The sequence below is a fragment of the Lissotriton helveticus genome, chromosome 3_1, assembly GCF_964261635.1.
Source record: "Lissotriton helveticus chromosome 3_1, aLisHel1.1, whole genome shotgun sequence".
Lineage (NCBI taxonomy): Eukaryota > Metazoa > Chordata > Amphibia > Caudata > Salamandridae > Lissotriton > Lissotriton helveticus.
In genome coordinates this window covers 1,841,985,697-1,842,006,405 of record NC_136061.1, presented here as the reverse complement: position 1 = coordinate 1,842,006,405, position 20,709 = coordinate 1,841,985,697, and the positions used below count along the sequence as shown (strand labels likewise).

The 20,709-nt window shown below is 40.0% G+C and overlaps 2 protein-coding genes across 9 annotated transcripts in view; one reads left to right on the top strand and one right to left on the bottom strand.

The window, feature by feature from the left end:
• Positions 1-20,709, bottom strand: part of LOC144823886 (uncharacterized) — a 1,846,314-nt gene that overhangs the window by 1,610,807 nt on the left and 214,798 nt on the right. The gene's annotated exons all lie outside the window — the stretch shown is intronic.
• LOC144823884 (mucin-5B-like) overlaps positions 1-20,709 on the top strand; it is a 946,734-nt gene that overhangs the window by 807,112 nt on the left and 118,913 nt on the right. Inside the window, exons 35-37 of the mRNA XM_078682773.1 lie at positions 40-144; positions 1,533-1,573; positions 9,012-9,134. Coding sequence (XP_078538899.1) covers positions 40-144; positions 1,533-1,573; positions 9,012-9,134 — 269 coding nt within the window. The remainder of the gene's footprint in view (positions 1-39; positions 145-1,532; positions 1,574-9,011; positions 9,135-20,709) is intronic.

The following is a 20,709-nucleotide window of genomic DNA, read 5'->3' as shown; positions in this document are numbered from 1 at the left end:
GTTGACGGTCTGTTAAAACGTGTGTTTCTTTCTTTTTAGCGTGCGACATAGAACAGTGCAGCACCGATATACTGGTCTGTAACCCGGGATTCAAGCTGAGTGTCACGTTTGTCCCTCACTCCTGCTGTCCGAATTACACCTGCGGTAGGTACACTCTTCTACCAGCCACGAGTCTCCGTGTTCAGCCATGATAAGGCCTCCCTCCATCACTTCCGTAAAAGTACGTCACACACAGGTGTTCGTTGGGCTGTCTAAACAGTGTCCACTTTGAATGGTTCACACGCTCACGATCGGGAACAACAAATTTAAAAAATCAAAAAAACAACAAGAAACACCGCTGTAGAAAAGCCAGGTCCATTGGGATACGGCAATGCCCTGTCTTAGTGGCAATAAGACTAGCACAATAGAGACAGAGCCTCACCCACTCATTGTGGCAGAAGTTGGGAGAAGGTCTTCGAGCTACCATCGGCTTGGGTTGTTTCCTTGGGTCTGGATGTAAAGTTGACTATTTCAACAGATCTACCTGTAACAGATTTTTTTTTCGCCCTACCTAAGAGCGTCCCACCCCCCCCCCCCTTTGGGAACCATTTAGATGTAACTAGTTCGCCAGCAGCCACAATCTTGATGACTGTATGGTTATGATTGACCCTATAGAGTGCTCCACTGCCTTGTAGTTAGGTTCACACTACCGCGCACAAATACCATGCATATTTACATATAACCTGTGCTTAAGAGGTATTTGCATATCCCTATTACATATGACATTGTAGACGGTGGTGACACTATTGTTCTATTAGCACATAAAAAAATATACACTACCTTCGTAGTGTTACCTTATTCTGGTTGTTTCCTATCACGCCCTTATGTATCCAAATCCTTCGTATTCTCCTATAATTAAAAGGAAAGGCATATGCATAAAGCAGCAGGGGCCTAGTGGGGATTTGGGAAGAAGATGAGACTATCACAGTTAGGAGCACTTTCTACATGGTTACTACTACCATCTGCAGTCATTGCAGTGCTACAGAAAGGATGGATGATGGCGACGATGTATCTGACTTTAATTCATAGATTAAGATGCATTGACTTGTCACGTATCTCAATCCGTGTAGAGCTTTGTGTGCAAGTAGGTCCTCAGGGGTGGCTAGCGAATGCTGTAGTTAGTGTGTGCCTCCCACGTCAAGGGGAGTTCTGGTTCTACTACAGATGCAAGCCTTTCTGTGTAATCCATCCGTGCACCAGGGTGCATGTCCTATCCTCCCTTGTCAGTCTTGGGCTTTGTTTAACAGACTAAATAATCTCCCAATCAGTGTAAGTTTATGTAAGATACTTCATCTTTGAAACGAAATGGCTCCCTCAGGAAGGGCGCAACTTGTAAAATCATGTAATGTGTCAAAAATTAGCTTTAACGTGCCTCAAGGCTATCATGTTGTAAATAAATTAAACCCTTAAGTTAATACGAGAAACACTGTTGTTGTTCAAAGCGATATATGAACCTTTTAATATAGCTTTCTTTTTATTTTTCCTCAACACAGTGCCCAAAGGTGTATGTGTTTCATTTGGCATGGAATACCAGGTGAGGACAGGAGCTGGTGTTTCTCACTTCTTATTTCCACAGTCTTTACTTTGTCATTTCCCTTTCTTCTTCTTCTTCTTCATCTTCTTCTCATTCTTCTTCTTCTTCCTCATAATAATAATATTAATAAAAACCACCACTACTAATCTTAATGGTATTAACAATACAACTAACAATAACAATAAAAATAATGAATACAACAATAATAATATACACCTGTTTGCAGTTGTGCTCAATGTCTCAAACTTGTAAATGTTCTTAGACCACCCAGATTATTTGGTGCTCATTTTATCAACTTTAGAAGGATGAAACGCTGAGTAACATGTAAAACTGTCCTTCTTGACAGGGTCACAAATGAACAGTGCAACATCACAGGTTCATTGAGTTCATTCAGTTGACTTTCAGGATTATGGAAAACTATGACAAACATTTGAAAACCGCTCTGCTTATATTTCTGGAGGCCTAGAAGATAAGATGAAGGTTTCCTAGCCCCTTGATCCTACATATAGCATACTAATCACACATAATTGAAGCATTCCATCCATCACTTTTTTCTATACTTTAGTGTGCTGCCCAAGGGGGATGGGTATGCCGAGATGAGGGTCTGGAGCACAGTGCACACAGTGCCACTGGAACCAAGCTATTCCGGCTGGTGAGCCCTAAATAGGGCAAAACCGCTACTGGGTTCCTCGTGTTGCCATTCAGGGATTACATGGCCAGGCAGTTCAAGCTGGACTGTTCCCATATGAGCAGGGTGAAGAATGTTTGCATATGGCTAGGTCCCAACCAAAGTGCCATGGTGAGCAAAATAACAATGGACTGGATGTGGCCGTGGGTAAGTACCTGCGGCTGATATTAATTCAAGCTTTCCATCCATCACTTTTTGTATGCTTTAGAATATCACGCTAAATTGGACGGGCATGCTCAAATGTGAGTCCCCTGCACATCGTGTCACTGAAGCCATGCTATACCTGGCGAATGAGCCCTAGTTAGAATGAAATCGGTTCAGGGTTGCTTTTGCTGCAGATCAGGAAGGACCCGGCCTGGCAGTTGGTGTTGGACTGTTCCCTTTTGAGCAGGGTCAACACTGATTTGCATATGGCTGGGTCCCAACTGAGGTGGCATTGTGTGCGAAGTAATGATGGACTGGGATGTGGCCCCTCATAAATTAGTCCATCACTTTTTGTACACATATGTAGAAGGGGCACAGCCATATTACCTGAGTGTGACCCTACCTCACCAGTCAGTAGTTCAGTTCAATAAGTGGACAGTTCTCAGCCTCACAAAGTACATCTTCCCCTGGATCGGTTGCTTCATTAGGGCTACCGGCTCCAGCAAACGCCACTGCCCACGACACTATCTCCGTATGGCTCAACACATGCAAAGGTCTTGGAAGTGGCCCGCCAGTGTCCTGTTCTGTGTGCTATATTTCATACCATGAGTTTCTTGATAAAAATAGTTTTACTCTGCAAGAAAAGTGTACACCCCAAATAAGCTACCCAGACATATTGCATTAACATATCAAAGGAAAGCAGTACTGCTTCATTACTTTTCTAAAAGGGCTCAATATTAAACGTATATTTACTTGATGTCTAAAACAGGCATACACATAATCTCAGTTTTGCAGACGGACCTTTCCAAAGGTGATAAATTAAAATTGTGAAGTGTGGCATTTTCCCAAAACTTCACTTGCAGATAAAAATCCTTCTCCTTCCCTGAGTGGTGTTTGTTTGTGAAAAACAATTTCAACAGAAGAATGATCTCAATAATACTGCGTAATTTATGTTTATTTTCCTCCAAAACCTTCTAATTCTGTATTTTATTCAATAAGTTATGTTTCCAAAACCAATGCACTTTCTGTCCGTTGCTGCTCGCACGCAAGCCCAAGTAGAGAGAGAGAGGATGATGCATTAACATCAGGGAGAAAAGGCCAGCAAATGTCAGGGATACTAGATGGGTCATCACAAACCCCTTGTCCTTAAAGACATCACAGGTAGTGACATCATATGACCACCCAGACCTAACTGGTTTCTTTTCACTGGAGTGAGAAAATCGTGTCCCGACACAGAATGCATGCGGGTGATAAGTGGGGTGATTTATAGGGCTACCTCACATCGGTGCAGCTGCACCCTGTGCATGAGGAAGTGTAGCTTCACTGTACAACCTTCCCTCTTGATCAATAGTCAGTGTAGTGAAGTCTTCAAGCCATCAATCTTAGCATGTTCGCAAACCCTGAGGGGTTTGATTAGCAATTGTTCTTTGTTAACCACCTAGGTTTAAGGTATCGTCAGAGATACATTTGTGAAGAAACTGCCACTTTTACTGCAGGAAATTAATTCCACGAGGCCACGTATTCGTGAGTATCCGAAAACTCTCCTGAGGAGCTAGGTAGATTGTCTTGTGCCAACGTATTGTTGTAGCTTTCTTTGATAACATGCCAGTAGGACCATATTGTCTTTAAGTAACATATGCTACCTAGGTCCTATGGCCTACTAGGGTTACCCCGCAAATTTGTAATTAGAGAAAAACGTTGGCACGTCCTTATCATGTTAAAACTTGGACTTCTGGGCACCCCCAGACCGCAACGGAAATGAAGAAACCACACACATAGTAAACTCTTTTCTCCCTGCCTCAAAGTCGCTTACATTGACAGCCCTAGACCTGGAGTAAAATAAATAGCTGAAAATCGGTGGCGGGGCCCTAGTGGCAGCCACGCACCTGGGTGCAGAGCTGCTCTTTCAGACATGGACAGTGATCCTCACTTCTTCTCTCCAGATGGAGACTAGGACTCCTCCCAGGTCGAGGGTCAGTCCATGCCTGGTCTCCCATTGGTGACACCTCAGACTTCAGACACTATAATCTGATTCTCATTAGCTTGTTTTTTATCATTGCTTGTCAATTTACATGCGGCTATGTTGTGCCATTGCTGTCACTGTGCTCTATTGACAAGGAAGCACTGCTTACCACATGCTTGAGGGTGGGACAGGGTCACACCTGCCGCAAACTGCTGTGTCTGCATTGCTGGGCCCCATTACATTACCTTAATATCTATAGGGGGGCTTGCTATGCCCAATCTTATCTTCCATTACAATCGCCCCCCCCCCCATGCAACACAACCTGTTCTTACCAACACCTAGATTAGGATTCCACTTGATGCGGAAGGCTTTTCATGTTTCTAGTTACATCTTCTTCGCTGTTCACGATTGCAGCCCACGGAGGCACACAACGCTAGCGTGACCGCATAAGAGAGAGCATGTCCTGGGGAAGCGCAACAGGGTGTACACATGGCCTGTCCCTCACCTTATTTCAATACTAATACAATGACATCTATATTATCCACCACATTCCTCCCCTTTAACGTCAGGGTATGCACACAGCGCATAAAGGCTTTCCCAAATATTCTTATCTTAAGAGGCACCATCTTCACATAGTCTTCCTCCAGGAGATGCACAGTGCTCTAACAGAATTATCCCGACTCCAAAAACGCTAGCGAGGCTCCATTTATGCCACCACATACTCGGCATATGCCAGGGTTGCACTGATATGGATTTGCCCGGGGACTCCCGTCTAGATAACAGAAACTATCATTGAAAAGGAGGGGCGATATGTTCTTTGAGAGGGGTGCATCAATGGTCTCCCTGTTTTGCTTGGGTGCTTATGCACTCCTAACGCTGACCAAAACACATTCTGTGTGATGCTTTCCTGCGTCCTATCCCAGAAGACTCACCTCCCTTAGATCCTGGGAGGAGACTACAACTGAAGCCTCAATATAACCGCCACAGCTGTTCGCTGTCGCATCGCTGACAAAGCGTGACGCATCACCGAAGAAGCATGCCGTGCTACAGAGGTCACCATCACATCACCAGAGAAGAGTGTCTCAGGGACTTTCGCCGCTCCAAAGTTCCTCGATTTAACCGCACGGCCATCAGGCATGCACGCATCGCTTCCACGTTGGTGCATCTCATCAAAGACGCCATTTTGCCGCATCACACCGGATCGTCGCATTGCATCATGGCACCATCTTGTTGCATCAATACCCGGAACACAGTAAGAAACCTACGCATCACCTCCGCTCCGCTAAGAAACCAGCGCATCACCTCCCCTGTGCTGCAGTAAGGAACCAACGCATCACCTCCCCAGAAGCAAGGAACCAACGCATCACCTTCCCTGCGACCCTTTTGTTTGTATTGCCTGCCGCATCCAAGGTAATTTGAGAGTAGAGTGTTGCATTTCCCATCTACATGGAACTAAGCTATTAGATTGCTCCCACCCACCCCTTCCAAGCTCCTCCCCATATACTCAGGCAAGCTGGTCTACAGATTGTGTGGGGAACTGGGTGCTTGTGCAGAGAGAACTTAGCCCTTAACACTATGTGCGAAATGGGAGTCTCTAATTGGCAATCCTTTGCACCTGTGTCTAAATAGGGACCCTTCCTTCTAGTCAGGGTAAGGGGCTACACTTGTAAAATAACCCCTGCTCACCCCCTTGGTAGCTTGGCATGAGCAGACAGGCCTATCTCAGAGGCAGTGTGTAAAGCATTTGTGAACACATAGCATGATACAGTGAAAACACTGCAAATGGACACCACACCAATTTAGAGAAATAAGTAATCTTTACTAGACTTAACACAAAACCAAACAACAAAAATCCACAATACTGTAATTAAAATGGTAGAAATAGCTTTTGGGGCCTTTTTAATAGTCTGCACCTGGTTACCACCTGCTTTCAATCCATGGTAAATACCGACTCTTAAATACCGAATTCCATGAAATTCGGTATTTTAGGAGTTACCTACATCTCGATTGTAATTTTTTGCCATTTCTTATTTACCGATTCAGTAAATACCGATTCGGTAAATTCTGATTTGGACAATACAGAATCGGTAAAATACCAATTCGTATTAACCGATTCGGTATTTGTTGGTGTCCTACATGGTAGGTAGACAAAATATCGATTTTTTAATATCGACCTACCATAAGATCGATGTTTAAATATCGAAGGGACAGAATATAGAAGGTAAGTAATATAGATTTTTTTAATATCGAAGGGACAGAATTTCAGAGGTTAGTAATATCGATTTGGTTAATATCGATGTAAGTAATATCAATATTAATAATATCGATCTTTATATGATTTTTATGTAAATTATTATGTATTTAATATGTATTTTCTTTATGTAATTTAAGTAAATGTGTATTTTAGTACCTTAGCTAAATTCTTTTTTTATTTTTTAAGAAATATAAATTAATTTTAATTAATTGGTATTTAGTTTTTATTAATTGGTAATTTATTTTAATTAATTGATTAATTGATAATTATGTTCTGTAGCGGGTTGTGGGTTTATAGGGGAATAGGGTGGGAAGTAATTTAATTATACTGATTATTTTTTTATTTTTTAGGAATTATAAATTAATTGTATTTAATTGGTAATTAATTTTTATTAATTGTTAATTTATTTTAATTAATTGATTAATTGATAATTATGTTCTGTAGTGGGTTGTGGGTTTATAGGGGAATAGGGTGGGAAGTAATATAAATGTAATTAAGTAATAATATATTTTTATTAATCATTTTTGCTAATTATAATTTTGTTAATTAATTATTAATTGGTCATTCGTTTTTATTAATTGGTAATTTTAATTAATTGATGAATTGATAATTATGTTAAGTCTATTATTTTATTATTGGTGTTTGTTGTGCGTAACGTAATTGATATGTAATTAAGTAGGTATTACATTTATAGTTGGGTATTGATAATTAATATCTTGTATATTAATTAATAATTGGTAATCATTTTTTTAATAATTATTTATAGATATGTGTAAATAGTTTAGATTCATTTAATAAATATTTTTTAAATATTTTAAAATATTAGTTTATTTATAAGTATATTATTTTTAACTTTTACGCTATCCAACACTTTCCCTACTGTTGCACTCTCTGGAGTGGGAATAGTAATTGTTACCCCTACGCTATCCAACACTTTCCCTACTGTTGCACTCTCTGGAGTGGGAATAGTAATTTTTACCCCTACGCTATCCAACACTTTCCCTACTATTGCACTGTCTGGAGTGGGAATAGTAAATTTTACCCCTATGCTATCCAACACTTTCCCTACTGTTGCACTCTCTGGAATTGGAATAGTAATTTTTACCTCTACGCTATCCAACACTTTCCCTACTGTTGCACTCTCTGGAGTTGGAATAGTATTTTTTACCCCTACGCTATCCAACACTTTCCTTACTGTTGCACTAACTGGAGTTGGAATAGAAATTTTTACGCCTACGCTATCCAACACTTTCCCTACTGTTGCACTAACTGGAGTTGGAAAAGTAATTTTTACCCCTACGCCATCCAACATTTTCCTTACTGTTGTTTTTTTGGGAGTTGGAATAGTATTTTATTCCCTCTGTTACTTAATATTTTTTGTATTGTTTTAGTAAATGTAGTATATAATTAATTTAAAAAATATTAAAAATACATGTTTTTTTTATTTTGTTTTGAATAATTATTTAATTTTTATTTGTTACTATTTTATGTGTATAGATGAATTTGTAATATATATTATTTTTAATTATTTATAAGTCATTACAATAAATATTACAAATGATTATTAAGTATATATATGATATATTATATGTATATATTTAATTAAAAAAGTATAACATTATGCATATTACTTATTAATTTTAAATAATATAATATATTTTGTACTGTGTTTATTATATTTTTAAGTATTTTTTTCATTAATTTTACATATATTGTTTTTTATTTAAAAAAACAATATTTTTTTAAAAAACAATATTTTTGACATCGATTTTTTTTCTCGATATTTTGCACTTATGTTTTTGTAGATAGGATGTCGATATTGTTGACATCGATATTATTGCTCCGATATTTTTGTAGGTCGATATTTTGTCTTTCTATGTTTTGTCATAGATCCGTCCTACATCTCAATTGCCCCATAACAGTTGGTAACGGCCGAAATTCGGTGATTTCGGCCGTTACCGACCGGTATTAGGCTACCTACATCTGGCCCTATGTCATGTTCACTGTTGACCTTTCCTTAGTTCAAGTTCTGAACATTTTAAACTTAAATGTCAAAAAGACATTCCAGAAGATCTTATCTGACAAGCTGCATATCTGGTGGATATGTCCCTTGCTCACTGAAGGCTTCCCTTTGTTGGGAGCTATCTTTCATCTAACTGGGTAAAGAAAAACAGCTCTGGGCTGACACTGACACACCTTGCATCTACTAAGTCATTCCATCATGGCCAAGCACCGGGCACTCGAGGAAGCAAGATGTGACTTATAAGAAATGAGATGGGCCTCTATGCCTTGATTTGCAATGCACTGGATAATAATTACTGTTTATGTATGCCGAATCTCATCTGTTTGATATAATAATTTGTGCATCCTTTACATATTCTGTTTTAAGCCAGGAGCAGTGGTACCCAGCAGCACTTGTGAGGAATGCAAGTGTACTACCACACTGGACCCTTTGCTGAAAACAAATAAAATACTGTGCAACCCGATGGTTTGTCTTAAGGACTGTGAACCGGTGAGTGAAGTCTTTCAATTGATTAATCTACTTCGAGTCAATGTGTAAGATATTGTAGCATTGCAGAAAATGTTGCCAATTGTGGTAGTGTCATAATGAATTTCAGATTTAATGTGCACTTAGACACAATTGTGTAAGTTTATTTTTGGTAAAAGTGGTGCATTGTAAGTTACTGGAAATTGTCATCCACCACAGCAAGGTAAACTCACAGCTATAAAAAGTGAATTCGCACCTGGTGAAGGAGACAGTATTTTAGACTCTACTCTCTGAATACTGAATCATTGACCTCTCTGTTAGATGTGAAAGTGGGGTGTGCATTGTTATTGTGAAAAGTCTCTATGGTCATAAGCATCTCATTCTACAATTACCTCACCATTGCACAGAGATTCTCTACCCCTATCCATTTAACCTCTAAGAATAATGTATTCCCACAGTACCGAACAATGCTTAATAATGAATCATTCTGCGATTCAAGTCCTATACCTGTACAGATGCACAGAGAGAAAATAGTACAGTGTAAACATTGACTGAAATTTTTATTTTCACAAGGTTTTGTAGCAAAAGGGTTTTACAAATTCGAAATTGGTAGACGTGAATTGGTAATTTCGGAATCAATCAAATTACACCAGCTCAAGCCAGTTCCTTTTGGTGGCAGGAATAACTGATTGCATTCAACACAGGTTGACTCAAAAGACCATAGAAGACATTGACCAAACGGAAGGATGTTAGGCCTTCTCTCCCCAATAAATAAACTGCATTTTATTTATTTTATTTTACAGTTTTAGGTAGCTCACTTGATCTTTACCGTTAATAGAGAACCACTACAGAATACAAATAGGGAGTACAGAATCAGAAGGTGAAATAAATCACAAGTTTACATGAATATGGAGTATTTAAGCCACATCACCATGATGGTGAGTGAAGAAGTTGGCAAGGAAAAGAGAAGGATGGAGGATTAAGAGCAGGATGGACTAGTGGAATGTAAGGTTAGTTCATCGAGAGATAGAACACATTTTAGAATCTTTAGATACTTGCCGAAAGCACAGAAAAGAGGGTTGGATTCTAATGCTAAATGGAAGAGAAGTTTAGACAAATATTGCATCCTGGGTGAATGAGAAAGCTCTGAGCCTAGAGGGGCTTCAGTCCTCAGGGCATTGAAGCTTCTTACATGTAATTGAACTGTGGAGAACTGTGGTAGCTCAGCAAGGTAGAGAGGGTTTTCCTGGTATCCTTCCTTTTAGGCAATGCAGCATATATGGTGATATAAGACTTTTGTGGAAGCAGAAGAAACGTCCCTAGAATAGGGGAGATATTGTGGATTTGTTTGACTGAGTTAATCACCATGGCTGCATAGCATATGATAGCCTTGTGTTGAAGATGTTGAGGAGTCTTGGGTAGATATAACTGTGAAACCATAATCTTGGAATTTCGAAAGTGTCCAGAGGTGTTTTAAGTTTCTCTTCAGTGAAGAAATGCTTCACATTTCTTTAGGAAATTAGCAGTGCAGAGCAGCACTTTATTAATATGTGGCATGAGTGACAGATATAAATGCAGAGTTAAGCCATTGGAATTCAGACTTGTTGACAATATGGGAAAGACATCTACAAGTTCCAGAGGCATCAAGAGAGTGGGATACATTCTGCATTTGTGAGATGAAAAAAGGAGATATTAGGTATGTTTTCAGCTATCCAATTATACTGTGCTTAAGCATGAATGAAATATATGTATGTCCACCATTGAAGCTGTATAAATGTAAATGTGTATGTCGTATTGGAAGGACATTTCCTCTCTCCACGGAACTAGACCTTATAGCCCAAAATACTAGTTGAAAGACCTCACAATATTGTATCTCACAAACACTGCCCATTTTCCAAGAAAGGAAATCCAGTACAGAAGCCAATTTTGTGAAATACTGATGTTCATTTCCTACTTGATTGCTTACTTTAGCCTCATGCCTGTGTATCCCCTATAGCAACAGTATGATATTGTTTTACAATCCCCTGTTTCATATCATACTGTTTTGAAAACATCCCAAAGTCAGTTTACTGAAAATGTTGGCAGAATCCCAAAAATACATATCACTCCTGCTGTACTCCTCTATTCTCTAGGCTAAAATTACTTTTCTTTCTCTGTTGCTTGACTATGAATTGTGTAGCAAAATTTTGAGATAGCCCTGATACGAAAGCATCAACTGCCTGCTGATCGAGCACTGCTATATGCACTGTATTCTCCTTTGTATCTATGCATTGTATTCTCCTTTGCATTCCACCTTTAGTGTTCTTGCTCATGTGTGCTAATCAACATGGCAATCTTGCAAGAAGACACTATCAATCTTCATTCTGTTTCCCTTGGTCACTATTTGGATGATGTATATTTAGGAGACTGAATTATCTCTTTAACTACCATCTCACTTATCAACTGGTTAACCACTTGGATGCTAAGGGGTGTGCTAGGAGGACCATTGAATTTCCATTGAAATCAATGGAAACTCCATGACGAGCTGAGCTCGTCATGAGCGTCGAAGGGGTTAAATCATAGTTTTTGTCATGAAAGTTCCTCATGGTGCTAAATGAGGCCATTGACACAATCAGAAGCAGGTGTTAAGATTTATTTTATTACTCATCCCCAAGATCTGAAACACACTGTCTCTGTGGCACAGAGAGATCTCAGAAACAATCCACTTTTCAGTAGAATGAGAAAAAAGCATAAGGAACACACTTATGGTGGGAATACAATTATAAGAGTCTGTGGTAGGTTTATCAAAAACCGATATAATGTATGCTTGCTTTTATCTGGAGATGAGTGTTTCAGTAGACATGTCAGTGATCGCCATCATCTGTGTATGGAAACAGATAGACTTTGTAGGCATCCATAGAGTCTGCCGACTTGAGAGCTTTGTTCTTATTATGCCACAGATTGCAAAGGTCCTCTAGGTATCAGAAATTAATTCAACATCTTTGATGTTAGTACAGTTAGCATGGCCAATCTATGAATGTGTTTCATAAAACCTGTTAAAGCTGAGGATTTCCTCTCTTTTAAGATAGGATTGTAAAATCCTTAAAGGATATCTGATGTCAGAACAGAGAATTTAAGAATGGCTTCCCTCACCTGATTTGCTAATTAGTGAAGGAAGCAAAGGAACAGCTTTTTCATGACAGTATGAACATGAAACAATTTGCACCCCTTCTGCACTTCCAACTCTTATATTTCTTGGTAGATGCTTCATCACACGTACATTGTACTGCACACCCCACTACTACCTCTTTTCATGGCTATTGATTTTACAGATGTATCCCTTCTGCACTGCCTCCTTTTTGGTAGGATGCAGGACAGAAAGACATGTTCTAATTCTACTATTTGCCCATGCGTAGTTTTCTCTCATACTAATTCTCTATAATCAGGAGTGTACCAAGGAGCATTTTTCTCGTAGCAGTTTCTCTATTCTAATAGAAGATTATCTGGATAATCTCTCCAATTGACTTAAAGAATGTCTTTCAGCTCCCTTTACATTTCACACCAGGAGATCCATAGGAAAGAGCTAACATTTTTATAATCTAGAATCCGGCCATACAACTGAAGTAGAATCTTAGATCAAGTATGCGCCTCTCCTGGCAACTCACATATGTGATAGCTGCTTCTTGATAGAGGCATACAGGCTCTGGTAGAATACCATCCCAAAGAGGATAAATGGCGGCCATCAACGATCAGAGATTTCAGAAGAGAAATAAGGGCCTGGCTTTTAACATATCATTGATTGATTTGTACATGATTCATAGGACACAAAACAAACACTGGTAGAGGGTCCAAGGGCTAGATTAACGACCCATGCACACACACACCCAAATATTACTTAATGATAACAACAAAGAATGTCTGTTGGTCGAACAGAAAAAGGAAAAGAAAGGGTTCAACTGTGATAACTTGAGTGTAGCCTAACCAAAAGCAAGTGACTAAGCAAAAAGGTGCGAAAAGTGTAACCAACAACACACAATTCCTGAGTTTGGAAAAGGTGCCCATCAGTTCCCACACAGTACCGCCCTATTCATCATTTGGGCTCTCCTTTTTCCAAGAGAGGGTGTAGTCTATCACTGGTTGTTTTCGTCAACCCAAGCGAGTAGTAAAGTATGTGAAGGGTAGACCGAAAATGTTAAATATATCAGGGTAACTGAATTGCAGTGCAAAAAGTGTGTGGTGAAAAATAAAGTATATAAAATTGGGTAGAGAATGAGTAGAAAGATACAATTTTAATAGGTTCTCTCAGATCTCCCAACATTAAAACCAAGAGAATGAACTAGCAGATTTAACAAAATATCTGCAAGCTAGTAGGGTCAACATGTTTCAGCATACGTGGCTATAGGTATGCCACTGCTTTCTTCAGGACCTAGATATAAATAGCTACTGAAAAAAATTGAAATAATATCACCTGTTTAATTTCAGGTTGTGCTCAGTCTCCTCCAACTTGCTGAAAAGGAAGGCACACAAACAAAAAACACAGAGAACCATTAAGAAATTAGCAATTTGCGCATAAATAGTTGTAAATAGCCAAATGATGTCAATAATACAACACTTATACAGAATATGGTGATTAATTCCATTATCCTCATCATTATTCGCTTACCTAATTGGTAGGAGAGAATAGCATCACCCCACATGGCTGCAGCTCAGGTGTGTGGAGCACCGCTCTTGTGATACATCAAGACAAAACACAAGACTCACAGTTACATATCACATAAAGGAAGATCATAATGTTGGTAAATGATCTTATTAGCTCTGTTGTGGCATCTAAATTATGCATCTACTATTGTTATAGCTTCTGTATTATAATAACAATAATTCTTTGGATCAATCAGAAGACTATTCTTTAAAATGAAATTCAAACGAACTAATCAGGGTGAAAGTTTGGAGAAGAACTTAGTACTGGAGAAAGCGCGTTTTTATATAAAAAAACGAGCGTTTTAGACACTGCCCTCACCAACCTCTCCGTCGGTACACCGGGCGTCCCTCTGAGCAATCTGGGGGGGGCGACGGTGTGTGCTTTCTATTCGTTTTTGTTGCCGGTTGCAGAACGCCAAGAGAATCACGTGACTCGTGAGGTCACGTGATCCAGAACTACAGTTAGCCCGGGTAGTCGTGGGAACTGTAGTTCAAAAGGGCGTTCGGTATCTGTTTGCAAGTGGAGTTTTACAGTTTATATGTAAAGCGCCTTTTTTGACTTCTAAGAGGTCTCCATAAATGTGAAGTATTAACCTCTTATTGGCAATACGCGCGGCCAGATTAAAGCGCATTCAAGAAAAACGATCGTTTTTGGGGCGAATGTCTACTTATTGTTAAAGAATCAGAATCACTGACCTTATGCGCGATAATTATTGTGTCAATCCTGTTGGTCCGCCCTTTTGAACTACAGTTCCCTCGACTACCTGGGCTAACTATAGTTCTGGATCACGTGACCTCACGAGTCACGTGATTCTCTTGGCGTTCTGCAACCGGCAACAAAAACGGAGAGAAAGCACACACCGGTGCCCCCCCAGATTGCTCGGAGGGACGCCCGGAGTTCCGACGGAGAGGTTGGTGAGGGCAGTGTCTAAAACGCTCGTTTTTTATATAAACACGTGCTTTCTCCAGTACTAAGGGGCATATTACCAACAACTAGCGATAATTATCGCTATGTTGGTTTAGCGGCAACATAAATATCGCCGAGCTCCGCCGATTTTTATCGCTTAGGAGCCTTGCTATTATTAAGGTTTATCTCCTAAGCGATAAAAATCGGCCGAAATGCGTGAATATCGCTGTAAAGTCAGCGATATACATGCATTACCGAGCAAATGCTCTTAGCCATGTAATCCACCTACCATTGGATTACATGGCTAAGAACAGCTCTGGGCAGGCGTTAGCTTTTGGAGATAATCGCGCTTAGCGCGATTATTTCCAAAAGTTGGTAATAGGAGATATAGATGTTAGCGAATGTTTCCAGTCGCTAATATCTTGGCACGCCCACTTTGCATGTCATTAGCGATAATTATCGCTGACATGCAAAGTGGACACCTAAATGCCCGCTATCTCCTACTAGCTGTCGCTATCTGGTGTTAGCAACAGCTAGGTAATCGGGCGATAATGCCCTTGGTAATATGCCCCCAGGTTCTTCTCCAAACTTTCACCCTGATTAGTTCGTTTGTATTTCATTTTAAGGAATAGTCTTCTGTTTGTTCCAAAGAATGATTGCTATTATAATACAGAAGCTATAACAATAATAGATGCATAATTTAGATGCCACAACAGAGCTAATAAGATCATTTACCAACATTATGATCTTCCTTTATGTGATATGTAACTGTGAGTCTTGTGTTTTGTCTTGATGTATCACCAGAGCAGTGCTCCACACACCTGAGCTGCAGCCAGGTGGGGTGATGCTATTCCCTCCTACCAATTAGGTAAGCAAATAATGATGAGGATAATGGAATTAATCACCATATTCTGTATAAGTGTTGTATTATTGACATCATTTGGCTATTTACAACTATTTATGCGCAAATTGCTAATTTGTGAATGGTTCTCTGTGTTTTTTGTTTGTGTGCCTTCCTTTTCAGCATGTTGGAGAAGACTGAGCACAACCTGAAATGAAACAGGTGATATTATTTCAATTTTTTGCAGTAGCTATTTATATCTAGGTCCTGAAGAAAGCATTGGCGTACCTATAGCCACGTATGCTGAAACATGTTGACCCTACTAAGCATGGGCGGATTTTGCGAATTGGCAATACACGAACTTGCGTATTTACGGATTCGCAATCCGCAAAATCCGCGAACTCTCGCGAATTTGTGGATTTTTTTTTGTGTTCGCAAGGATTTCTGCCAGTTCGCGAGGATTTTGTACCAATTCGCAAACGCGAACTTACCTTTCGGGTAGCAACGGTCGCGAACATGTTGTTTCTACATCTGGTTCATCACAGCACCCTCTGTTTCACCACTGCCACACTCTGTTTCACCACTGCCACCCTCTGGCTCACCCATGCCACCCTCTGGCTCACCCATGCCACCCTCTAGTTCATCACTGTAGATTATGGGTGGAAAAGCACACCTGCCCTGCCTCAACTGACATAAATGAATTAGGGGCTGATTAATGTGTTACTGAATTTGAACTTCCTGGCTGGAACCTGCTTCCTTATCTGTAATTGCTTTCTCTGAGCCTGCTGTGAGGGTCAGAGCAGGGTCATAAAATAGTTGCAAGTAGGCAACTGAACTCTGAAGGGGCCCCTCAGGAAGCACTACAGGGAATGGTTACTAATGATAAGATTGAACTTTTGCACCTGCTGAGTGCTTTCAGTTATGTCTGTAATTGCTTTCTGTTGCAGTGTAATTTTTTTAACAGGACCTTTGTTGTATACTTGTAGCTATTCTCTGAGCCTGCTGTGAGGGTCAGAGCAGGGTCATAGAATAGTTGCAAGTAGGCAAATGAACTCTGAAGGGGCCCCTCAGGAAGCACTACAGGGAATGGTTACTAATGATAAGATTGAACTTTTGCACCTGCTGAGTGCTTTCAGTTTTGGAAAAATCCAAATATCCAGCAGCATCCACAAAAAGTAATCCTTCCAGGTCAAGATCCAAATCAAAGTGACCAGCACATGAAGAAAGCACTGAGAGGAGCCTGCTGGACAGGAACAGGAAGTTGGAGACTGTGAGGCACTTGCTTCCTCCCACCCCCCCTCCAAAAATGGACTCCTTGCAAAAAAAAAAGTGCAGGCAAATGTCAACCTGAGGAGTTATTCTGATAAAAATCATAATTTTCAAGGTTTATGCTGCCTGCTGGTGGATTTCTTGTGCGAAATTGCAAATTTTACAATCTCGCAATTGCGAGATTGTCGCTGCCCGCCGCATCTACGTTTTCGCAAGTGTTTACTCCAGCGAAATTGTATAGTATTCTAGTTGGCAAGTGCGACCAAGCAAAAAAATCAGCTTCGCACGGCTTTACGAATTTTCGGTAAGTTCGCGAGAGTTCGCGGATTGCGAATTTACCGAAAATCCGCAAAATCCGCAAAATCCGCGAGCGGAACGGATTTTACCCCCATGCTTAGACCCTACTAGCTTGCAGATATTTTGTTAAATCTGCTAGTTCATTCTCTTGGTTTTAATGTTGGGAGATCTGAGAGAACCTATTAAAATTCTATCTTTCTACTCATTCGCTTCCCAATTTTATATACTTTATTTTTCACCACACACTTTTTGCACTGCAATTCAGTTACCCTGATATATTTAACATTTCCGGTCTACCCTTCACTTACTTTACTACTCGCATTGGGTTGACGAAAACAACCAGTGATAGACTACACCCTCTCCTGGAAAAAGGAGAGCCCAAATGATGAATAGGGCGGTACCGTGTGGGAACTGATGGGCACCTTTTCCAAACTCAGGAATTATGTGTTGTTGGTTACACTTTTCGCACCTTTTTGCTTAGTCACTTGCTTTTGTTTAGGCTACACTCAAGTTATCACAGTTGAACCCTTTCTTTTCCTTTTTCTGTTCGACCACGTTACCATATATCGAATAGCAATAATGCACATGTCAAAATAATGTATATAGTGGATGTATATGCACAATAATAAATTAATTGAAAGATAACTGCATGTACACTAGAATAAATGCATTGAGAGATAACTCCATGGACATAAGAAGTACATCTTTGGAACTTGGAATACATAATTGCCTGTCTGTTTAGCATCATCTTGTCAGCACGGCTGGGAAACCCATTGGCAGTCTCAGGCAGGAGAGTCTCAACCAGGCACAATAGCCTTGGACAATGCAGCCACTCCCCGGGGAGTTCCTGCCAAAGCGTCAAGAGGTCCACGTCTTTAGTGTCTTCAGGAAGAGACTTCTAGAAGCTCCCCTCCCTTTATCTGCACTGTAGGGGCTGCATACATCATCTGCATCGAGGTCACTCAATGGAGCTGGCCAGGCTCCGATGAGAGCTGAGGCTGAATTCTTCACTTTCTCATCCTTGGACACTGTACACCTCCCACACTGTCTGTTCAAACAGAGTATCTCTCTCACTCAGTGAAGTGAGAGAACAAAAAATTCCATGTGTGTGCATGTAACTTGGGCCTGCCGGCGTTTGCAGCTGAAAGGCAGGGTCAGACAGATATAAGATGAAACTATGTTCATGATTTAGTTAAAGCAGAATGGAGTCAGTGTCAATACACAATCTCACAATTTATAATTACCTAATGCATTACACCTGACCATTTGAGAATGTACTTTGGAGCCTCAACAAGAGATAGAAATTACACAAAAAAAGAAGTTTACAATGCGTGGTGAAGATAAATGGTTTTATGGTAATAAAATAAGTTCCTAAAATAGTGAGCAATTCCACTTTCATTACAAGAATGTTCCCTAACGTTCACATTCCAAGCCTACATTCTGCCCCACACAGAATCATTCCATTCCTAAAATTCTAATGTCTCACACACCTTCCCCAATAACAATGACAACACAACAAAATACTAAAGATATATAATACATGCTCATAAATGAAGACATTAAATGCACATCATCTCATCATAACTACTTCATATGAATGGGAAATTTTGATGACTTAAAAATTCATGACTTGGTAAATTTCATCCCATTATAAACTCCTTAAGATGACCCAGTAATGTTTTCTTTCTTGCACTTCTACATACTAGTAACTCCAAATCTCTTTGAACCTCCATCCACAACACAATCCTCAACCTTCTCACTTACTATGGAATTAGGTTTACTCCTTGGGGGAACATCTTCCCCCATCAAGTACCCACTTAAATCATCAGGCACCCCACACCTATGTTCACTGTCAGTACTAATACCATTACATAAACTCACATGTGTAAATTCCACACTCCTCCACCCTCAAGTTTGACTGCACCTTCAAAACCCTCCACAATCCTCCACCGATCAGACCAATGAGATGCTCCCTTCTCCACAAAGCTGTGTTTCCTTACATGCACATAATGACCAACTAATATTTCAGGCATCTTATTTCCATTTGTAAATCTGTTCCTAACCTGCGTCTGATAACCTTCCACCTTTTTCCTCATCCGGAGTTCAACCACTGACCTGCCCCTTACTTCCTTCTTATTCCTCAATCACCACTGTACAGGTTTTGAGTAGGGCATCATTCCCCTTAATACTTTAAATGGCACCCTGCCACAAACTAAATGAGGGGTCATTCTGCATGAGGACAACATACTTTGAAGAGCTTTCTTCCATGGTAACCACGACTTTAATGCCAATCGTATTGCCTCCTTGAGGACTTTATTGAAGAGCCCAACTAGGCCATTTCCTTTAGGATGGTATAAATACACCCCCACAGGGTTGATGGCACACTTTTAAGAAAAAAAATGTATCTTGCTAGATGTAAACGCCACCCCGTTGTCAGAACTGATGTTTATGGAACACTTTCTGTGAAAAAAACATTCTCCAAGAAGTCAATACCCAGTTCTGTATTAACTATGCCAACCATATGTTCTTCTGGCCATGTGGAATAATTGTCAATGAGCGCAATCGCATATGCCTCCTTGGATGGTAATGTAGCAAATGGCCCCATGAAATCAATAGCCAATTTCCACAATCTGGCAATTCTACATTTTGCAAAGCACCACAACAGGTTTAACCGCCCTATTGCTTGACCTATGTACATTATACTCCCTCACTCAACGATCCACCATACTGTCCAGACCTGTCCACCAAAAAGTTTCTTTGATTTTCCTTCTTGTACTTGACATTCCTCCATCGCCTTCATGTCCCACTTTGAAAATACTCTTTCGTATCCCAATAGGAGGTACAATATTATCTTCACTCAAAATGTTATCATTGCGCACTGATAAATCCTCCTTCCCTTTCCAGAATGTATAATATTCACCTTGCAATTGATGTTCCAATGGCCATCCTTTAGAGATGTAATTCTTTATGTCCAGAAACACCACATCCTTTTCCATCTCCTGTATCCATTTCACCTTGGACAACTCCAGGTCCTCTTCCACTTTCATACCTCAGCCACACATTACATCTTCATAAGCAAATGCTACATTATATCCATTCTCATCCATTTCATACCCATTGCATGTTTTTACTCGTACCCATGAGAACCCATCAGCAACACAATTATCCTTTGTTTCTTTTAATTCAGTTTCTCATTAATACATCACATAAGGGAAAAAAGAACAAAAGAAAGAAAATCAGTACAGTCACATTATCCATGCTACATATTTCCTCATTTACACGGACTGTATATACAGTCTTGATGTGGTTAACATATATCGTATCCCCCCAATCAGACCAGGGCAAGAATTTAACATGAGTACATCAATCAGTCGCAGTCATGTCTGTTAACCAGTGATCAAATTTGGGTGCTCATCTACCTCCCCAATTCTGGGCTACCTTCTGTTTTGCCAATACTAATGTAATCGCAAATAATTTCCTACACTGAGGTTGCAATTCTGTGATCAAGCTCAACAGGCATATTCGCGGGGTACACGCCACTGCTTCCAGCACCATTTCTGAGAATGCTTTAATGACTTGTACCCAAAACTCCTGCACCTTAGCATATT